General features: G+C 31.6%; 2 protein-coding genes across 7 annotated transcripts in view; both read left to right on the plus strand.

Annotated features, from left to right (window-relative positions):
• The window catches only part of LOC142323125 (laminin subunit beta-1-like), a 118982-nt gene extending 97630 nt beyond the window's left edge, over window positions 1-21352 (plus strand). For all 4 annotated transcript variants that reach the window (XM_075362348.1, XM_075362349.1, XM_075362351.1 and 1 more), the window contains exons 12-14: window positions 2287-2503; window positions 17427-17538; window positions 21152-21352. In XM_075362348.1, coding sequence (XP_075218463.1) covers window positions 2287-2503; window positions 17427-17538; window positions 21152-21337 — 515 coding nt within the window. In that variant the 3' untranslated portion in view covers window positions 21338-21352. The remainder of the gene's footprint in view (window positions 1-2286; window positions 2504-17426; window positions 17539-21151) is intronic.
• Window positions 1-24205, plus strand: part of LOC142323126 (testin-like) — a 201138-nt gene that overhangs the window by 150912 nt on the left and 26021 nt on the right. The gene's annotated exons all lie outside the window — the stretch shown is intronic.

The following is a 24205-nucleotide window of genomic DNA, read 5'->3' on the forward strand; positions in this document are numbered from 1 at the left end:
TTGTAAGATTCTTCTCTACAAAATTAAATTTTTGTTGAATTGTGTAAGTTTATTTTTAATTCTGAAATGTGAACAAACCAAAATTTTGTGTTTAAATTAGCATGATAATTATACCATGGATGTCTTACAATAAAATGTTTTTTTTTCTTAATCTACTACTAGGGTCCTCATTATTAACCCTACATTTACTGCTGCATTTACTGTTACTGTTAATTTAGAATTTTTCTAAAATTTCTTTTATAGTTGATCTAGCATATGTCATTGTGTTCTCAAAATACTTTTTCTTTTTCAATAAAAGATATAAACAACAGCAGTATTAAAATGATTATATTTCATAATACAAAAGGTAAATTAAATTATGTTTAAAAAAACTTTCTCCAGATTAAGTACCAGGTGTGGCAGAATGGTATCTCACATTTTGCCCAGCCATTGACCGGTAGAGGGGTAGGTAGAAGGGTAGGGGAGATCCTTTTCACTTGGGTGGAGGATAAGGTTTATCAGTAGGCACCATGCATGTCAGATGAACAAAAGGAGTGTGTTTTCAAAGCTTTCTTTAAAAGCACAGAATCTGTGACTGTGACTGACGCAAAGAGCATTTTTTATGTGCTTCCGTTTAATGACAAGTGGGGCTGTTCCAGATTGAAAAATGATACCAAAGTGGATCACAAATGTAATGGCAACTGGATCTGCATTACTGAGATGACCAGCTGGTCGTCCTAGGACCATCAGAATGCCTGAAAACTGCTGCTGTAAGAGCATCTATAGAGCAGTCTCCAAGCTGTTCTGCTGTAAACGTGCTCCAGTACTCAGGATTTCCTGTTGATATGTGAGATGAATTGTTGCATGTTGATTTGAATTTACCCATACAAAATGATGCTTACACAGGAATTAAGTGAGCAAGACTGGGAAAGGTGGAGAACTTTGTTTCAGGGAATCAATTCATGTGTGCTTCCAAGTCTGTTGTATGGAGCAATGATGAAGCTCATTTCCATCTTTCAGGTACCATAAACAAGAGCAAAATTTTCAGTATTGGGCATATTGGGCATTAGAACACTCCAACAGCTTCACCAAAAACTTCTTCACATCTTGAAAGTGACTGTATGGTACGTTTTGGGCATTGTGGAGGCCCTACTTTTTTGAAGAGGTCGGTGTCACCATCACTGTTACTGTGACATGTTGGAAAACTTTCTTTGGCTCCAACTGACAATTCGATGAAGATGAATCAGAGGAATTCTACTTTTAACAGGGTGGGTCAACAGCTCACGCAATCATTGCTGTCATGCCATTTTGCAATAAATGTTTCTGGGACAGATGATTTTGTTAAAAGAGCGATATTGAATGGCTACCTTGCACTCCTGATCTAAGCCTTGCAATTTTTTTTTATGACTATATGAAAGGTGAGCTCTACAAACATTGGCCTCAAACTCTTGAACAACTTAACACTGTGATGAGAGAAGTTACCACCTATTCTTCAACATATTCTGGAGAGAGTGTTGCAAACCTTCCAGGAATGACTTCGAATGTGTGTCGCTTGTGACGACTGCCATTTGATGACATCATTTTTAAAATCTAAGTCAAAAAAACTTCATTGTATGTATTTTCAGAAATAAAAGGTTTTTTCATTTCTTTTACTGTTTTTCTATTATTTACTTGTGAAAAGTGGGATTTCATTCTACTGCACCATGTATTATTACACTTTGTAAAATTTAAGATAATGTGAATTATTTTTGAAATAATTTTTGAATGTGGATCTCATTATCCATGGTTTGTTTACTGCAGTTCCTCCAGACTTTTATTTATCACTACGGGTTGCTGGTCTGTATTTCTGAATTTCAATTATCACTGCTGAATCTGTGTGGTTGTTTCCATGTGTTTACTGAAGTTGTGAGTATAAATGTTTGAGGCTGGAGTTTTATGTTCAAGAAACTGTGAATTTTGTATTGATAAAATTATCTATTAGCTATCATCTTCACATGCTATTTAATTATATTTGTTTTTTTTTAATAGAAGTAGTGCAAATAGTTTAAGGTGTAATATGTAATGTTAATTTTAAGATGATTTTCATTTCAGTTCAGTTTTCAATTATAACATATTAGTGACTTTTTTTTCTTTTTTGTGCGTAATTTGCTGTTAGTTTATTTCTGTATTCTTACTGACAAAAGCATTTGCACTATTTTCTTTTAGTTTGTCTAAGAATTTTGTGTTTGTTTTTTATCAATTTAGGAATATCTGTTTGGTTGATTAGACTTTTTAATGTGTATTTGTACTTTTCTTTCATTTTTCTAGGTTGTACATGCAACACATTGGGTACTCAAGGAAATGAAGGATGTAATGTAGTTACGGGAGAGTGTATTTGTAAACAGTTTGTTGTTGGACGTGATTGTAATCAATGTCTTCCTCAATTCTGGGGGCTTTCTGACAGCCCAGAAGGTTGTAAACCTTGTGATTGTGATATCGGTGGAAGTTTTGACAATAATTGTGATGTTATAACTGGGCAATGCAGGTTGTATTTTATTTTCAGTTTTCAATAATTAGTATGATTGTTGTATTTTTAATTATATGTGTTATCAGCAATACAATTGTTTCTTTGCAGTTTTAAGTAGATATGCTAGAGCTTATGAGGGTTTAAATTATAATCATAGACATTCAAATTAATATACATCATTATTGGTGCTCTATACTTATATCAGATTTCACATACAGATCAGATTTTGTAGTAGCAGTTGGCTGTTTGAAAATATTAACTGACATTAGCATTAACAGCAATTAAATGTTCATGTATTGCTGCTTTACCCAATCTTTGCATTTAAATTCCTACTCTTACAATCATGCCAACTGTCAGATGGAAAAAAAAAGTTTACTTGAAAAAAAAAAAATTAAAACAGAATAAGAAAAAAAATAATAAGTGTGTTTGTGTATGCACATAGAGTGCATTCAGTCTGTCAGTGGTGAGTGAGCAAACTCGGTACCTGTCTCTAACATTCACTGCCGTTTGCATACAATGATAAATGGTCGCGCCTTGTACAATCTGTTCCCAAGGCCTTCTTGTCTTGTACAGCTTGTTTTTTTAAATTTATATATGAAGAGTATTTCAATATGCTAACTATAAAAGAATGTACATTCTTATTAGATCATGTTTTTAATTCTGTTGAATAAACATATTCTGTTTAAGAAACTTTTTGAGAGAATTATTTAAGATTTCTTTACCATAAAGTCTTCTGTGACAGTTAATTTATAAATATTTAGCTTTGTGTTCTGTATCAAGTAATCAACCAAGTGTTTTATGTGAAGATAAATCTCTTAAAATCTCAGATATATTGTTGAGTCTTATTGAGAAAATTAGCATAAGATGCAGAAGTCAGTGTAGCACAGATCAGATGGATGTAAGAAAATTAAATTACTATCTGTTAATTTAAAAAAAAATTAATTCAAATGTTGAATGGCTGTTTCCAACAAGATAGTGCTACCACACACACCTTTCTTACTTCTATGGTATTGGTTGTAATCTGTGACACTTGCATAATTTCAGTGAGACCTTAACTTTCTCAATCAATTAAACTAATCCAGACTTTCTTCTGTTAGCTGCTGTATAGCTGTGTATAAAAACTAATGAATTGAAAACTGTTATGTTCACTTACATTACTCAGAAGAATTTACACAAGATTTATTGAGTAAAAAGTGAAGAGGAGTTGAAAAATTGTGTCTACAATTTCAACAACAATGTGTCTACAAGAGGGGCAACTACTTCATCACATTTTAGTATATAACTTATTAGTTCATTGGAGAGAGACTTTCTGAATTCACTGTATATATATATTTTGTGTTTATATATATATATATATATATATATATATATATATATATATATATATATATTAATAGGAGGTAAAATAGTTATTCTTCATTTATTTTTTAAAGGAATTTGCAAATAATTTGTAAGTAAAATAATGATTTTAAAAGAAATAACTTGCATTCTTCAACTTTTAAATATAAAAAATGATATTACTGTTAAATACAGAGTGTCCCATATAAAACGCAACCCAACCTTATATTGGTAGGTATTGAAATAATAAAAAGGCATGTGTAAATGTAAATGTAATTTTTATTATTACCATCCATTATCTTACTATTAAAGTAAATGTTGGAAGTGGCCGCCATCTTCTTTAATACAAGCTTCAATTCTTTTTACAGCTTTTCTTGCAACTTTTTTCAAAGTTTGTGGCTGGATATTTAATACAGCTTGTTCAATATTGACTTTCAATTGTTCAAGTGTTCGTGGTTTGTTGCTGTAGGCTTTTTCTTTGAGATAACCCCGTAGAAAAAATCCGCCGCAGTCAAATCTGGAGATCTTGGTGGCCACAAGCCTCGACCGATAACACGATTACCACAGAATTCCTCAACGAAATCAGAAATTGAATCTGCGTAGTGCGATGTCGCACCGTCATGTTGTAGCCAGCAGTGTCTGTCTTCCTCTTCCAAGAGTGCAATGAACTGAAATAAAATATCCTGATATCGTTCTGCATTAATGGTGTACTCGAAAAAAATAGGACCGATTATTTTCTTCCGCGATATCGCGCACCACACGCCCGACTTCTGCGGGTGTAATTGCTTTTCGTGATAAACGTGGGGATTTTCAGCACTCCAAATTCTACTGTTTTGGCTGTTTACGTTACCATCCACATGAAACCGTGCTTCATCTGTGAAAAATAATGAATCCATAACGTTAATTCCCTCACGCAGAAATCGACGAAACCACTGTCAATATTGTAGCCGTTTTTCTTTGTCGGGCTCAAGAAGTAGATGAACCGTTTGAATGCGATAAGGTAGTAATCGTAATTGTTTGGTCACCTGATGAACAGTTGATTTAGACAAATTAATTTCAGCAGACAAACGTCTGATCGATTTATTTGGCGAGGCGAGTAATCGGTCTTTGATTTCAGTGACTGTATCTGTATTCAACACTGACGCAGATCTTTTGTGTTCCTTGTTATTAAAAGAACCGGTCTCTCTAAATTTTGCAACTAACCTTAATACTGATGTTTTGTTAGGAGCTGGTTTATCTGGGTACTTATGGCGAAACAGATCTTGCACTGCAACCACTGATTTCGTACTGAAGTACGACCCCAACAATGAAAACACGCTCATCTAGCGAAAACACCATCTTGTCTCTAGCAATACACTGAACGTTATGATTGCATTGTTGTTACTATCGGTAGTGTTCTACTGCGTCGCTGCGATATTCAGATGTTGGACGAGTCCATTTCAGTAACGAGTAGGGAGTAAGCTTGACTTTTGAAATTTCATGGATATGTGATTGATGGGTTGCGTTTTATATGGGACACCCTGTATATGTTATAAATCATACAATATTCAATTATTTTTATATCATCCAATATTTGATATAAATCATAGCTCTTGCTATATGCATACACACTCACATACACATATAACTATTAGTTATATCATTTTACTGAAATTAGTTTTTTTAAGATTCTTATTATTCCTCTGTACTGTTAGATAAACCACCTAGTATAGAATATTGAGATAAGACATATCTTAAGAACAATTTATGTTTAGTAATTAATCTTATTTTTCTAGATAATAAAAAAAATTCCTGTTGTCCAGCTTTAATGAATTAAACATAATAAAAAAGGTAATTGTAATTCTTTCATAAGTTGTTGAAAATTTTGTTTGTTGATGTCTGATATGGTTTGGATAGCCAGATGGTGATGTCATTGTGGGCTCTTGGGAGCGTATACATTCTCACGAGAAAGTTGTGTACATGCATAGATACGAGCAGGCGGAGTATGTACGCGGGAGACGTGCATCTGGTAGGGGAAGCCAGACTGACATTTTTTTCATTTCGGGTGTTGTGCGAATTTAGCCATCATGAAGAAAGGACATGTTTAAGTCAGATCGCAGGGAAGTGGTGATATATTCTTTATTCGACATCACAGGACAGTGAGACTGCGTAAACAAAAATATTTGTTACAAGGTCATCGTATTTTTATATGTACAAAAGAAAGGAGTGCAAAAAGGTAGGAGATATATTTTTATAAGATATTGACAGACAAACTGTAGAAGGTGGCCCAACGTCAAAATCATGTTAGGTGTGGAACAGTCAAATCATTTTTTGAGAGCTCTCCCTGTTGATGAATAGTCGTTAAGAACTGTATATTCTTTTATAACTTTTATATTAATGATGATTTTTTTTGTTATTCACTATAATAATAAGATGATGATATTATTTAGTATGATTTGTAATACATATTAGATTTGACTGGCCAGTATCCTTATATATATAAAAAAAAAAAAAGATAGATTTGATTTACTGTCAAGGTTTTGCAACATACAAGTAGTGTGGAAATGAGTGTTCTATAGAAGTAGTATGTGATTTCATGTAAAATTGATATGTTTAATTATATGCTTAATTAATGTTAAAAAACAAAAATAAAATAAAAATTTTATTTTTGATAATATACTAGTGTGTCAGACTACATAACCAAAGTACATTATTTCGTCATTCCCGCTTTAATTTTAATTATTTAGTTATTAAGCTTTTAATTTATGTTGTATAATTGGTAGTAAGCTCACAACCTTAGTTTTTCATGAAAGTACTTTTGCGGGATACTGCATCTTCAGTCATGATTGAAATAATTCTGTTATTGCAGAATAAAAATCCAAAAATAAAAATACTAAAATAATCAAAGTAATAATATTAATTTAAATTAAATTTAATTCAGTATTAATTTAAATGAGTACTGCTATCTGTTGCAGATTTATTACACTGTCTCCCTCAAGTACTGTCTGATAGTTTATCAAATTGAAATTTTGTCTGTATTTTTATATATCTAATATTTTTCTAATCGATCAATTTTATGTCATCTGTTAATTTCTAAATTTGTATTAATATCAGAAACAGAATATTTATTATTTAGTAGATGGACTGCCATGTTAGAAAAACCTAATAGATTATTTTTTGTAATTTCTTAGATGTTTAAGAAATCTAGTTTTAAATTATCTATTTGTTTTCCTACAGAAATACCATCACAATCATTATATTTAATTTTATAAATTTCACACAGATATTTTGTGTTTTTCATTATTCTATTATGTGGTTATTAGGTTTGTATGCTGGTTTAAATATTCTTTATTGTAAGTTTTAGTAATGTTTTCAATAATATTGATAGTGTATAAATACTTTATTTTATGACTTTTCACTTTTTTGTCACAATACTATTAATCTATAATACTATTATATCTATACTATTATATAAAGAGGAAGGGGCTTTTTTGTTGAGTATAAACAAAAAACTACCTGATCAATCGCAACCAAATTTTTACCCATGTTTCTTGGCATAACTAAGAAGGTATATAGATATATTTCATCTTGAAAACATTAAAAACAACAGTAAAAAACATGTTAAAAAGATAATGCTTCACTGCCTCCATACATAGTATGTTAACTATCCGCTAGGCAGCGGATATGTTGCACTCAGGTAACAACTTTTTATATAGTATATTGGCACTCTGCTAGGTGACGAACATTTTGCACTAAATTCAGTTTACCTAATCATGATAACGTAAGCTGCCGATAATTATTAATTATTGAATATCAGACAATTTTAATTTGTTTCTTTCATATATGTGTTAGGGTAATGCAATTGTATATAATTTCTCAGGTAATATGATATATTGGTTCTGTGATAGGCAGTAAATATTTGATTATTAAAATTTATTAATTTATTTATCGATCTACTTTGGTGGCATTTGTTGAGTTTTTTTCTAAAATCATGCTGAAATGGAAGAGATGTAATATTGGTAGAAAATCTACAGATGCGAGGCGAATGTCTACATTGCATTTACATGAGACTATGGAAGAGCGTGAGGATCTATTTTAAGATGCTATACAATATAGGAAAGCCACTTTAAAGTTCAATCTGATTTTAAATATGATCCTCATTTGGATTATATTAATTAGATTTACAAATTGGTGCAATGATTAAAATATGCATTCGTTTTGCAGAAAAATGGAAAGATGAAGCACCTTGCATGCGTTTTTCTGGTAGGAAAGTTTTACTTCTTATACTTAATGAGCGCCAGAACCAATCAACAATTTAGTTTTAGGATCTCATCCTTTGTCAGAACATTTTCTTGATAATGTTGGAAAATACACTTTATTTCAGATGACTTCTTTCAGTGCTAAACAGTTTGTAGAAGGGAATTTTATGCCTACATTTAAAATTCAAGGTCAAGTTTACCATCGTGTAGGAAGTTTATTGCCAGCACATGGGGTCAATCACCAATTTTTACAAATTTACTTACTTTCTGATGCTGATCAACTTTCTCTTCATAATAATATTGTTCCAAACTTGAAGAAGGAACTAATAACAGCACCCTAGCAAGTTTTGCTGGAACATAATGATTTAATCAGAGAGTTCAAATGTAATATTGACAACACACCTTTGGATAATGTGGAAGATTTTAAACAAATAATTCATGCTATTGCATACCTGTTAATAAGCTTAGGGGTCGCTATATTGCTCCAACTACTAATGAAGTTGCTGTTTTTCTGGTCGATGGAAGATAAAGGACCTAGAGATATAATTCTATGTTGTGACGATAAAATGCAAAGTGTGTCTGAGCTTCATCGCTCATATGATCCTTTACAATATCCCCTGATGTTTTTGAAGGGTGAAGATGGTTATTATCTAACTATTACGCTAAATAATAATGAACAAAATAAAACAGTTAACTGCATTCAATTTATGCTTGTCGACTTATGGTTCAAGATAATACCAACAGTTTTTTACATTATTACAGGAACTTATTTAATCAAAACTGTCTTGACATGATGGTCAAAATGATCACTGAAAGATTAGCCTTTATTTGTAATAACCAAAAAAGAATTGCATGCTGATGATTACATTCATCTTCAAGGTACTGTGCAACAAGACACCAATGTTAATGCTAAAAACACGGGTCAAAGTGTCATTCTTCCCTCATCTTTCACTGGTTCACCATGGTATATGCATGAGAAATCTCAAGGTGGTATGACACGTGTGTAAACATGGGTGTCCAAATTTATTTACTAATCCTTTTATATGTAATCCTGAATGGCCAGAAATAAAACCAACCATTCAGTGGTCAAAAATCTGTTGATAGACACAATGTTGTATCCAGAATTTTCCATTTGAAAATGAAAAAACTCCTACATCTTATTAACAAAAAAAAAAATTGGTTCAGTCAGCTGCTATGCGCTTAGTGTCGAATGGCAAAACAAGTCTACCTTATTATCACATATTGGAATGGTTAATAATTAAAATACAACTTGATGAAATTGATAACCAGTTATTTGTTTTATTATCGTATCTGCTGAACTCCCTGATAAAAATGTTGACTCATTATTATATGACATTGTAAATATATGTGTAAAGGACTATTTGGTGATGTAAATTTGTCATCACCTTGCATGATAAGTGGAAAATGTTCAAAAAATGTCCTCGAATGCAAGTTTGCAACACTCAAACTGCAGATGACAGTTACTCTACTTATCGCAGAAGTGCATAAGAGGATGGAGGTCATACGACAACTTAAAACATGCAAGGTAATATAATTGATATTTGATAATAAATAGATTGTCTCACATTGTCCACTACTGTCACATTGGTTTTTAATGCCCACGTAAATGTTGAATTTTACAACTCTGTGCAAGCGATTTGATATATCTGCAAATATATTACCAAAGGTTCAGACCAAGCAACCTTTTTGACTGAAAATCAAAGAGATGAATTGAATCAGTATATTAATGGTAGATATATATGTATGTCTGAGCCGACTGGTGATTTTTTTACTTTTTAATACATCTATGTTATCCCACTGTTGTTCACTTAGCGAATCACTTAGAAAAATATCAACATATATATTTCACTGAACAAAATCTCAAATGAGTCCTTGAAAGTCCACAGAAGACCACTCTTATTACTTTTTTTGAGCTTTGTTAGTCTGATGATTTTGCTAAGACACTGTTATATCCTGAAGTTCTTAGATACTATACCTATAATAGTAACAAGTTTAGCAGAAGAAAGCGTGGAACTGACTTCAAAAGATTTCCTGGAATCAAAAAGGATGCTGCTCTGGGTAGAGTATATACAATTCATCCAAAACAGAGTGAATGCTTTCATCTGCATATGTTATTGCATATTGTTAAAGGACCTATATCTTTTGATTATTTGAAAACTTTTGATGGTGTGCTACACCAAACATATAATGCTGCTTGTCCTGCGTTTGGCTTATTGGAAAATAATAATTATTGGAAAGACAAGCTAGCTGATGCTTCTATCTGTCAGGCTTCATCTAAATTGAGAGAATTATTTGCAATCATATTAGTTTTTTTCAACCTGCCCAACTGAACGTGTTTTGGGAAATGTTCCAAAAAGATTTTTGTAAAGATATTTTATATCAAATTCGACATCAAGCCAATAATGTTAAGATTGCAATTTCAGGTGAAATATTGAATAGAGGTCTCATTTAAATTGAATATATTGTTACGTTAAGTGAGAAATATTTATGCGATTTCAGTGTACCAACACCATTACATATTAATCAAGAAGCTATTATTGTTTATGATACAGTGTTAAGACTCTTTCAATGTCGATGAACAGAAAGAATTTGTGACTATTAATCTGGGTGTTGTTAGCAACACTGTTATTTAAATCACCAAAGATGTTTTTCTTAGATGCTTCTGGAAGCACTGGGGAAACTTTCTTAATCAATCTCTTTCATGCTCAAGTTTGCTGAACTAAAAACATTGCAGTCAGTATAGCATCATCAGGAATAGCTGCTACATTTATAAATTGTAGGAGAACTGTACATTCCACTTTTAAGTTACTGTTCAGTGTTGCATGTGCATTATTGAGGCTACTATTTTGAAAGGTCAAGCTGCAGGATAGCTTGCTCTTATACACCACATCCCAGTGATCCAACAGACTTACCATTTCAATTCAAGAACCTGCAATCTCTATAAAACTTGCATTTGCTATAACAATCAGTAAAGCAGAAGGCCAGACATTCAAACACATTGGTATTGATTTACGATCAGAATGTTTTTCTCATGGACAGTTATGTGTTGAACTTTCCAGAACGGGTAATTTGGAAAGTCAATACTTTCTGCTACCATAAAATCAAAACGCCACAAAAAATATCACGCAATATATATGTATATATTTTATATTATATATAAAATATAATATAATATATAATATCACACAGTAAATATTAATACTGTCAGAAAATGGGTTGGCTACATTAAAATTTTAGCTGAAGCCGAGATGGGGATGCTATATATATTTAAATATGTATATATATATATATTTTACCACACACATGCCTAGCGTAATATCTATGGACACAATGCTAGCAGCCAGATGTCAGTGGGAGTACAGTATACGTATGTGCTTGCACAAGCGTCACTCCCACCACGTAGATGACTGTGCAGTTCTCCCATCATAGCAATGTTGCTGCGCTCCACCACTTGCGGGCTCCGATAAAGGAGCATGCACAAGGGTGAATTTTCAATTCATCATCGACCACTGCCTGGAGAAGACCAACAAGAAGACAGAAGAAGTTACCTGGCCACCTCAACATAGGACCTCCTGGCAGATGCCAACATCCCCGTCGGAGCAGCAGGCCTACCTAGGGAGCCTAGGGAACCTAGGGAGTGTGAACTCTACCTTCCCGCTCCAGCTCACCAGGCTTCAATCACCCTGGACAATGGACTCTGCAGTAGGACCCAACCCAGCATGGGATTGCTTGGTGAGAACCATCTCGGCCTTGCTGGCAAAAAACAACTGACTTCAATGCTGACCTGACACGGCAGGGCTCTTTCTTCACGCTGTAGTGAGGACCCAACTGTTGCTGAGGGAAAACCTGGTCTGATTCCAGTGGACGAGCCGTAACTCCCCAACTACAGCCGAGTCGACTTCGCCGGAGACCAGCTTCCAGACACAACTGCTCTTCTTAGAGCTAACCCAAAAACAGCTCTTTTCAGGGCCACCATAAGGTTTCAAGCTGCCACGTGCTGTCAAAGCCATTCAGCGACAATATATATAAAGTAACTTGTGAGTGATCAACGCCCAGCAAAAACTACTGAAGAAAAATTGATGAAAACTTGTATACACTTTCTCCTTATGGTGTAACTGCATACTACGAAAATTCACTTTAAAATTTCGAGTTTAATGGGTTAAAATGGAGTAACAATGAAATTATTATTTTTATTTTTTAATTACGCGGTAACATAGATATATAAACTTATTTTTTGGTGTGTAATCTTAATATGAATATCTAAAAATTTATTTCTACATTTTTTGAAATTCAGAGATTAAGTGTTAAAATGGATTTTTGATTTTTTTAATCCCTGTTATTTTTTCAATTTCTCGATAGCAATTGAAGAAATCAACCTGATTTTTGATGAGTGTAATCTTTATGTTGATAAACCAGTTTCTAGATTTTTGAAATTTGATCTTGAATGGGGATGAAGGAAGGTAAAAAAAATTTTGAACAGTGATTGCAAATTTCCCCAATCCCGACTATAGAAAACTAGATATTCAGTAGATTTGGGCTTATAAATACTCTTCAGATAAATATTTTGGGTTTTTTTTTAATTCCAATTTTTTAAGGGGTGTAAAGGTTTGCGACACTGTGGCACAACCAACACAGCCACTGCCACTGTAACTGTACGTGTGACTGGCTGCACCTACCACCGGTTACTTCTAAAGAACATAAAATAAAAGAATTGACTACTATGGGAAATACAAGTAACCATATAGCACTAGCAAAGCTGCAATGGGGAGCTAGTATTGTATAAGACTAAATTGTAGGTATCATTTGATCATGATCATTATCATTATCATTTATATATTTATATTACACACACACAAAAAAAAAAACATGCTTTATTATCATTTAAACTTACTAAATTATTACCTGTAGCTGAGCTGAAATCTTTTCATAACTGTTAAAGCAAGACAGACGGTCATTAGTCTCACTTACGCCTAAATGCCTCTTTGATAATGTTGAATTGTACCATATTTAAACATTATATAATAAATCATGTTCTTCAGTTTTTGAAATGGAATTTATACTTACATTTTTATAAGTATATTTTACCTATTTAAATATAATGATAAAAGATTTTTGATTTTCTGAGAAAATAAACTGAGGTAGGTCTACATAACTTTGCACAGTTATTAAGGTCGGGTGACAATACAATATTCCATCTTTACTTTTGCAAACATCCCCCCTTATGGGTGAAAATTAAGGTGCAGGTGTAATAATTTAACATACTCCTGGCATTGCCTATTGATGAAATTTTGCACAGCTATTAAGGTCGGGTGACAATACAATATTCCACCATTACTTTTGCAAAAATCCCCTCGGCATGAGGGTAAATTAATGGTGCTGTTGTAAAAAATTGCAAAATGGCTATGCAGGATTTTTGGGGTTGCAGATGACAAATCTGATAGTTGTTTGAGAAATCTTTTATAAAAACTTAAATATTTTTGTCAAAAATTGTGATATTTACTTAAGTAAATGAAATAAAAGCTTCACTATTTCGTTACTTTGTATAGTAAATGTTTGATTGAAAATTTGTTTGATATTTTATAATTATATTAGAAATTTCAATATAATGTTGGAAAATTTCAGTGTGATGTTATCTTTTGAAATCCAATTTAACCTACTAATTAAATGTATGCAATGTATGTAACCACTATAAATTCTGACCTAAATTTAAATTAAATTGGGTTATTTTAATTTATGAATTTATTTGAAATTTAATTTTTATTAAACTATTTCGTTATATGGATTTTTTAATACGTCAATGATATATTTGTTAAAACATAAAAGTTAAATTATTAGCAGCATGATTCATTTGTTATTGAATTCTTTCTTAAAATAGAATTTTAAGAAACATGCCTTCATGCTGGAAAAATGTACTATTGTTTTCTATACAAAGAGCGTTATGTTTGTGTGAGTACACATATACTTTGACAATTTGAAGAAAGACGGGACTCTTTCTTCAAATTGTCAGACCTGTGACACCATCAGAAAGCGTCAGTTTTGTGTGGGATTTCATCGTAGTAAGTTGTGTTAGTGAATATAAAAAAAAAATAAATAAACTGATCATAAAATTTTACTAATCATGAACTATAAGAAACACAGGTATGAGAACTTTAAATTAAAGGCCACTCCATAAGGAACATTCTTGGATCTATTAGAAGATTTTATACTCATTGATTTAAAAAAAAAAAGAAGAAAAAAAATAAATAATTTTGAAAATATTATTATTAAAATTATAACATGTTAAAATGGCAGAATTATATGTAAAATTTTAATTAAAATTAACTTTTGATTGGCCAATTCTTTAGTATTATATGTATTAGTAAGATATTTTGTTAATTTTTGATGTGTACAAGTAGTTATGCAATAGCGGTTCGATGTACGAACCTAAGTAGACAAGTTTAGGGACTCTTGAGCCAGATGTGTTTATTATTATTTTCTTTATTTTTATATGTAATATGTATCATTCATCGCAATTAGTAATTTTTATTTTATGTAATGAGTTTTTATAATTTTTTTGTAATTTTTATGAGAACAACATATGCAGCATAGTCCTAGTATATTGTTTTGCAAATCCCGACATAGTAAGTACATTTTTGTAAAAATATAAATTTTAAATTTGATGTTTTTTAAAAAAAAAGGTTTATGTTTTGGTATTTGATAACGAACTCGAAGCTTACATGTATGATAATAATTTGATTAAAGTATGACTAAAAAGTATAAAGCAAGTTTTAAAAATTTTGAAAAACTTTTGTAATGTTATTAATAATTCACTTTCAATATTGGACTAATAACAGAATAGTTGGTAGCGTTTACTTTAAAAATATAAATTGTTTTTAAATGTAATTTATAGTTTGAAAAATGACTTCAAATAGTTACAATTTAGAAAATTGAATCACTAAAAAGTGGCTCAAATACATTCATCATTCTCATTTTGTATCTAAGTGAATAGCTTTCAGAACACTACATTTTGTTACTCTTTTCATTGAATTCGTTAGAGAAATACCAAAATCACTTAAGACCAGTCTCTTCCTCACAGAATTCTGTTTTGTGCAAATTTAAAATTCTTCCCACTGTATATAATTTCCCTGCATTCTGTTTAACTAGCCATTGTCTTTATAGAATCTAAATAGGTTTTCAAAAAGTTAATTGAAATAAAACTGATGAGTAACTCATTTTTTTGTAATACATTAAAAAAAAATTAAAATTAAATAAAAATAATTTTAAGTAAAGCAATTATTCATATTGTCCATTTAACTTAACTTACTTTACTAGTATTTTTATTTGATTTTAATTTGAATGTATAACTTTAATTGGATTTTATGTCTTGACGTAATATTTTTACATATGTAAAAATTTTTACAATTTAATTTTAATTAATTTTTCCTATTTTAAATTTTGTTTTAATTTTTAATTTAACTGAATAAAAGTCTAAATTCTTAAAATAAAAAGATTAAAGATTTTAAATAAAATAAATAAATGCACAATATGTTATTATATTTTATGAAGTTTGTAATGCAATTTGAGATGAATATATAATGCAGCTAATGCGAGTAAATCATGAAAGCACTCCTGCATATATAGTGGAATAAGGTAAGTCATCCTATTTTACTTTGGTTAATCTAATAAAATAAATGTATTTGTTTATAGTACAGAGGAGTATGATTCTTAAAAGAATTAATTTAAAAAAAATATATATATATTTATACCCACACATATATAAAATGAATGTTTGTCCCGTATGTGTTCCTACATCATTCATCTGATTGCGATTAAACTTTTATAAGGTGTGTGCACACCCGTGAAGGTTTCTGAATTAGTTTAGACCCTCTAGGTGGCGCAGGGGTGGTGGTATTTCAAACAATTGTATTTATGATCTGATTTGGCTCATATTCAGAATACATATTACGTATGTGAAAATAAATACTTTAGCAAAAAATGGACTTACTTAGTGGCACTGAGGTTGAGATATTTTGAAAAATTGTATTTATGGCTCTTATTCAAAATATATATTAGTTATGTATAAAGAAATATTTTTGCAAAAAAGGGAAAAGGAAAAGGAAAGAGGGAAAGAGTGAAAAAAGGAATGGTGAAATTTTGTGATGTTCCATAATGTACTGTGTTTTATCTAACTTTCATTTGAGTTTGTTTAATCCAAATATATATATATATATATATATATATATATATATATAAAACCTGATTTGGGTATTTATATACCCAATTCTAGCAATAGTGAAGCTAGTTGGGTCAGCTAGTTTATATATATATTCTATTTCCCTGGAAATTAAGGTATTCCGGAAAGAAGTACCAAATTTAAATCACCCCTTATGTAACCAAGACTATAAAATAAAACACAACCTCTAATTAAAAATACAAAAGACATAAAAAAACAAGAAATTCAATAAAAAAAAAAAAATTAAACTTATAGAAAAGGAATTTAAAAAAAAAATAACCACTCAAAAAAAAAAAACAAAATCATATTCAAACAAATAAATACCAAAAAAAAAAAAGATGAAAACTTACGATAAAAAAAAAAAAATAAGCTACAAAAATTTAAAGAATTTTTTTGTTTAACATAAACTAACCTAACACTTTTTCACTGCTGCTGTTTCATTCTAAAACTGTATCCTCATACCAGTGAATTTTTTTTCACTGAAACATTTCACATTTTGATAAATGTTTTCCATTCATTGCGTTAACACCGTTCACAGCAACCAGTTGAGTATGAATTTTAACTGCCTTACTATAAAAGTACAAAAGATATATCATTGTTCTGACTTCACGGTTTATGACAGTGTGTTGACTTGAATTTATTTTACATCTTTGGAACATAATTGATGTAATGAGGCGTGGAATTTGGTAGTCTGTATTAAAAGATTTCAACCAACCAGTCAACCTGGAGTTTCACAGATATGCCAACCTATGGTAATAAAATCATTATTTGGTTATTATTTTTAAGATATATTTTACAATAGAATTTTCATATATTTTTAATAAAAATGAGAGATAATGTGAATCTTACTCTTTTTATTAAACAATATTTTCTTCTTATGTTTCTTTCTTTTAGTATCTGAAAAATGCTTATAATATTTTTCACCATTTATGGTCAATTTTTATTTGTTTTGTAAAATGATTAACTTTTTCTATAGGTACTATAGTAACAGTAGTGTACTTTACTATAGGTACTGAGCCAGTATTTTTCTATGATAATAAGATATATTACTATTTTTACTTGTATGACTATTTAATTTTTATTTTATTCTTTTTCATATCCCTTACATGTTTCTGTTACATTGTGTTTAAAGGTGTCGTCCCCATCTTACTGGACGCACTTGTAATACTCCAGAACAGAGCTTTTATACTGGACATCTAGATTTTCTTGTCTATGAAGGAGAAGATGCCAAATGTATAGCTAACGTATGTTTAACATTCTGAATAAATTTTATCTGTTAATTTTTTCTTGATAAATTATTGCATTTTAATAATTTGACTTTTTTTAAGGATTGGTAAGGATAAGTTGTTTCTTTTAATTGTTTGTCTTATCATTATGGTTTTATGATGTCATAAATATTTATAGCATTAGATATTATCATAAGAAATGTAGGTTCTATGATCGCATTCCTTTTATAAGGCAACCTACATTGAAGTTTAGTAAAAGATTATATTTTTAAAGTTTTATGACATGTAGGAATCTTTATATGTATATTTGTACTCTCACATCCTTTTGTTATTTTGAATGATCAATGTAAATTACTGTATGGATGGCCTTTAATGACTTAAATAACTAGCTAAGTGCTAAGTAGCTTGTGAAATGAATTTTGCTGTTTATATCTTTGGCTTACAGATAGCTATTTTTGGCTAATAAAATATTTAAATATTTACTATCTTTGTGGTACACCAATATATAATGCGAAAGGTAAAGTCGATAGATGGGTGGAATATATTGAAGAGTTATACAGAGGAAATGAATTAGAAAATGGTGTTATAGAGGAAGAAGAGGAAGTTGAGGAGGATGAAATGGGAGAAACAATACTGAGATCTGAATTTAAGAGAGCATTAAAAGATTTAAATGGCAGAAAGGCTCCTGGAATAGACGGAATACCTGTAGAATTACTGCGCAGTGCAGGTGAGGAAGCGATTTATAGATTATACAAACTGGTGTGTAATATTTATGAAAAAGGGGAATTTCCGTCAGACTTCAAAAAAAGTGTTATAGTAATGATACCAAAGAAAGCAGGGGCAGATAAATGTGAAGAATACAGAACAATTAGTTTAACTAGTCATGCATCAAAAATCTTAACTAGAATTCTATACAGAAGAATTGAGAGGAGAGTGGAGGAAGTGTTAGGAGAAGACCAATTTGGTTTCAGGAAAAGTATAGGGACAAGGGAAGCAATTTTAGGCCTCAGATTTATAGTAGAAGGAAGATTAAAGAAAAACAAACCAACGTACTTGGCATTTATAGACCTAGAAAAGGCATTCGATAATGTAGACTGGAATAAAATGTTCAGCATTTTAAAAAAATTAGGGTTCAAGTACAGAGATAGAAGAACAATTGCTAACATTTACAGGAACCAAACAGCAACAGTAATAATTGAAGAACATAAGAAAGAAGCTGTAATAAGAAAGGGAGTCCAACAAGGATGTTCCCTATCCCCATTACTTTTTAATCTTTACATAGAACTTACAGTTAATGATGTTAAAGGTCAATTTAGATCCGGAGTAACAGTACAAGGTGAAAAGATAAAGATGCTACAATTTGCTGATGATATAGTAATTCTAGCTGAAAATAAAAAAGATTTAGAAGAAACAAAGAATGGCATGGATGAAGTCCTACGCAAGAACTAACGCATAAGACTAAACAAGAACAAAACAGAAGTAATGATATGTAGTAGAAATAACAAAGATGGACCGCTGAATGTGAAAATAGGAGGAGAAAAGATTATGGAGGTAGAAGAATTTTGTTATTTGGGAAGTAGAATTACTAAAGATGGACAAAGCAGGAGCGATATAAAATGCCGAATAGCACAAGCTAAAAGAGCCTTCAGTAAGAAATATAATTTGTTTACATCAAAAATTAATTTAAATGTCAGGAAAAGATTTTTGAAAGTATATGTTTGGAGTGTCGCTTTATATGGAAGTGAAACTTGGACGATCGGAGTATCTGAGAAGAAAAGATTAGAAGCTTTTGAAATGTGGTGCTATAGGAGAATGTTAAAAATCAGATGGGTGGATAAAGTGACAAATGAAGAGGTATTGTGGCAAGTAGATGAAGAAAGAAGCATTTGGAATAATATAGTTAAAAGAAGAGACAGACTTATAGGCCACATACTAAGGCATCCTGGAATAGTCGCTTTAATATTGGAAGGACAGGCCACATTTGGAATATGTAAAACAAATTGTTAGGGATGTAGGATGTAGAGGGTATACTGAAATGAAACGACTAGCACTAGATAGGGATTCTTGGAGAGCTGCATCAAACCAGTCAAATGACTGAAGACAAAAAAAAAAAAAATACTATCTTTTACTTACCTATGGCAATACACATTTTGGCCAGCAGATTTGCAGCTTTTTTTTCTGATTTTAATCATGCAACATGTATGAAGCCAATTCTACACAAATTTTTCCATGTTTTTTTTTTCATTTGAAAACTGTTTTTAAACCTTCCTTCTAGGTTCAAACTAACTATAATCAGTCATTGATGAATCAGGTTGTAAGGAGGATGTTCAACAGTGATTCAATTTCTCTTAAATAATAATAACCATTTTGGGATAAGCTCCATTCCATTCCCATATTTGATTGTCATGGAGAGTCAGTGCTTTACAGATAAGGTAATCTTATTTTTTTTGTACTGACAGGCTGCTTTAACCTATTGAAACAATTTGCATTAGTATACAACATTAATTTTCAATTGAAGGAAAAGAACAGCTTACTTGATTCCTAAGCAAGAGCCTTTCTTGTAGTAAAACAGGGTTTTGATTTTGCTGGAGCAGTTTAATGTTTTTAAACAACATTCTATACTTGACCACTTAGTTTCAGGGCTATAGCGGTACGTCCAAGATTCATCATAGACAAGATTATGCTTCATAAATGTATTTCCTGTTACTTCATCTTGAGCCAGAAATGTCTTGAGAAATTATAGTTCATCAAGCTTTCTCATAAGCATTTAAAATGCCAGGAGATAAATGAAGGGATTTCTAAGACCTTCTGATTCTTTATTTAAAATGGATTTCATACTACAGCAGCTTAGTGTGGTGGGGTTTTTTTCAGTCACCAAAAAATGACTAATATGTTCTGCAGACACTTGGATGTTTGATGAAGTCTTACTTATTGAAGTGTATATGTAATGTTAACAAAATTTTGCTTGCCATAATTTTTTTATTTTTATTTGATGAAAATTTAATTATAATAAGTTGCACTATGATACCAGGTATTAGTAGTTCACTTGTAATATTTGCTAATAGGCTGATGGTGTGGGGACAACTAATTACTGTGTCTTCTGTACAAGCTCACAGAACTTCCAGGTGTTCTTGACATAGGGTCGCATATTTGGCTGCGACAGAAATTCCTGCCTGTATTTGACTGACCTTTATGCAGAATACTGCATATTGTACTTGCACTACTGTTTAACTAGTTACTAATTTTATTTAACTTGTTTGAAAAAAAATAGGTTTTTCTAGAAACAACCTAGTTCTGTAGAAATATCTTCATTCTGTAGAAAATCTTACTATTTTCATGGAAAATAAGTTATTTTTAATCATACCAAAACATACCAGTATATACCATTATAAATTTCATATTAAAACTGATTATTAAAAAAAAATGTATATACTAAACAGGGATATATTCATCTCTGATTTACCTACTTTTAAAAGAACTGAACTATGACCTCATAGGTGAGTTGAATCTCAAATTAAAAAATAACTATATTGAATGAATAATGAATAAATAACCAACTTTTAAATATACTCTTATTGTTTATTTCCTTTTTTATGTAGCAGTCATTCACCTCAGTTTTTCTTTATTACAGACATGTCAAATAATAATAAAAGAACCGTTCAGAGATGGGCAAGAAAGAACATGGACTGGCCCTGGTTTTATACGTGCTTATGAAAACACTGAGCTGGTATTTGATATTGATAATATCAAGACATCAATGGATTATAACCTTGTTATTCGTTTTGAACCACAAGTAAGTTTTTTTGAGTTAATTTAGTAAAATAATTTTGCTACATAATTTTACTGATGTTACACATTCATGCGAAGAATTGGTGTTACCATCTAAATTTATTTATTACTACTGTTGGTTACTTGTTTAGTGTTTTCATTTTTGGTTCCTGGGTGATCTTTTTTAAAATGTGAAGTTATAAAAGTTTGACACCAATTACTACATATTACTTTTTTATTTTTTTAATGTTATTTAAATATTTTTCTTGTAAACTGGTGGGAAAAATATTATTGAATTGTATTATACATTGTACAGGAGATTTGATTTTTCCTGAAATAAATTTTTTATGTATTTTGGGATGAATAAATAGTTAGTAATTCATGTTTGTTTTCTGTTTATATTAGCATATTGCTAGTGGTCCCTTGCTGCTCCACAGCATTATTCTTACAAACTAATGTTATATATTTTAAAAAATCAGCTAAAAACCTATTCCATTTACAACACATGTCACACCCAACTTTCTTGTTTTTCTCTTTCCTTTCTTACTACAGGAAAAATGTGTGCTCAAAACCTATTTCCAGACATTCTAATGGACAGATTGGGCTAATTTTTTTTTATTCTGGTCAAAATCGCCTGCACATAATTCATGAAGCATTGATGGGACCTTCAAAGTGATTTTCCTTTGAGGAATAACCTCAGAAAGTTCCTTAATTATGGAATAAATTAGAATTTGTCAATGGAGTCTAATGATGCTTGATGACATACAGGGTGATTCATGTAGTGTTACTGGCACTTTCTGAGCTCATTCTACTAGTGAAAATAACGATAAAAGTTTGTATAAACGTAAATTCAGAAATGTTCAGTGAGTTACGGCTAGCGAAAGATTTCGTCCTGATTCCTTGCCAGAGTGAAATAAAACTATACTGAAATTCTAGGAACCCAAATAAAGGGGTAAACTTGTGGTTTTGCCCTGACAAATTGAATAAAACAGGTTCTAGAACCATATCCAGTAGTTTTTATATCAGACGTCAAAAAAATTTTGTTGTCTAAAACCATTTTTTACACTTGTAATACAAAAACATTGTTAAATGACTAATAAAGGCATAAATCTTTTTATCTATACTTATAGAGAATATATTTCTGAGAAAATTGATGTAAATAGTCCAATAAAAAAAGTAAATACAAGTTAAAGAAATTTGATTTTATTACAACTGCATGAAAATGAAGGGATTACATGTACAAAGCATACATATAGTGACACAGTCAATATATATAAGTATATATATTATAATTGTATAATTTATATATATATATATATATATATATATATATATGGGTTCCTAGAATTTCAGTATGGTTTCATTTCACTCTGTCTGGGAATCAGAGCAAAATCTTTCACTAGCCATAACTCGCTAACAGAGCGTTTCCGGACTCATGTTTGTATAAATGTTTTTCATTATTTTCACTAGAAGAATGAGCTCAGAAAGTGCCGGTAACACTACATCAATCAATGTGTATCTGTGAATCATTTTGAGCGGAATAAGAAAAAAAAATAGCCCGTTTGTTCAGTAGAACACCCAGACAGACTGGAAATGGTCCAAGTTTTTAATATAAGATGACTTTATTTTATTTTATCATATTAGTATAAGCCAGTCAGTATCTCCATTAAGTGAAAACATTGTGTATTGTAATCTTGAATGCAAATATATTTCAATGTTTATTGAGTGGTAATAGGGACAATTACATAAAAATATATTGTGGCCTCCATTACATTCTTGTATGTCATTTGACAAACAATTGATGACTTACCTTGCAGTCCTGCTCTCCGGGGAAGTCACATCCACTGACAGGGAGCCAATGTTTAGATTCTGTTACCACATATATGCCAAACTTAATATCGGTGGATGGCAACGGTAGCAGCTCAGATGTCAGCGGCAGTACAGTATACATATGCATTGGTACAATCATCACTCCCGCCGTGCAGACGACCACGCAGTTCTCCCACGATAGGAGTGCTGTGGACCCACCACTCTCAGGCTCCAATAAAAGAATATGCACGAGAGTGAATTTTTAATTCACCGTTGACCACCACCTGGAGAAGACCAAGAAAAAGAAGAAAATGGAAGAAGACAGAACTTCCCTGGCCACCTCAGTGTGGGATCTCCCGGCGAATGCCAATATACCGATGAAGCAGCAGGCTGGGCGGCCTGTTGGACGCAGATGCTACCTTTCCACTTCAGCTTGCTGTGTTTCAATTGCCCTGGTCGGTGGACTCAGCAGCAGGAGCCAGCCCAGTGGAGGATCACTCAGGGAGAACCGCCTTGGTCACAGCGGTGAAAGATGACTGATGCCGACCCAACACTGCGGGGCTCTGGAGGCCACCACTGCCACGCTGTAGTGGGGACCCAATTGCCTCTGAGGGGAAGCCCGGTCTGATTTCAATGGACGAGTTGCAACTCCCCGACTACAACCAAGTCGACTTCGCCAGAGACCAGCCTTCAGCCCCAACACCTCTTCTCTTGGCTAATGACAAAAATGGCCCTTTTCAGGGCTATCACAAGGTTATAAATTACAATGAACCGTCGAAGCCAATTGACAACAACAGCCCTTCTCAGGGCTACTACAAGATTATACAGTGTCATATGCCATTGAAGCCATTTGGCAACAATTTGTATGGTTTGACCAATACTATGGGAGTGCCAAACACAGTAAAGCTTTTGTCTCTGTCCTTCCAGTTGGCACTTTTTTGTTAGTACACACAGCAGAGTCTTTTGAAGTACTTTTCTCTAATAAATAAACAAAGTGAGGAAGGTTATTAAGTCTTTCTTCTGCATCATTAGATGAAGGTCATCCTGGTTTCTTATTTTGGTGTGGATTTCTTACATTGCCAATAAGTTGGTTAATGAGATGTTTTCT

Source organism: Lycorma delicatula, chromosome 4 (assembly GCF_047948215.1).
Source record: "Lycorma delicatula isolate Av1 chromosome 4, ASM4794821v1, whole genome shotgun sequence".
In the NCBI taxonomy this organism is placed as follows: domain Eukaryota; kingdom Metazoa; phylum Arthropoda; class Insecta; order Hemiptera; family Fulgoridae; genus Lycorma; species Lycorma delicatula.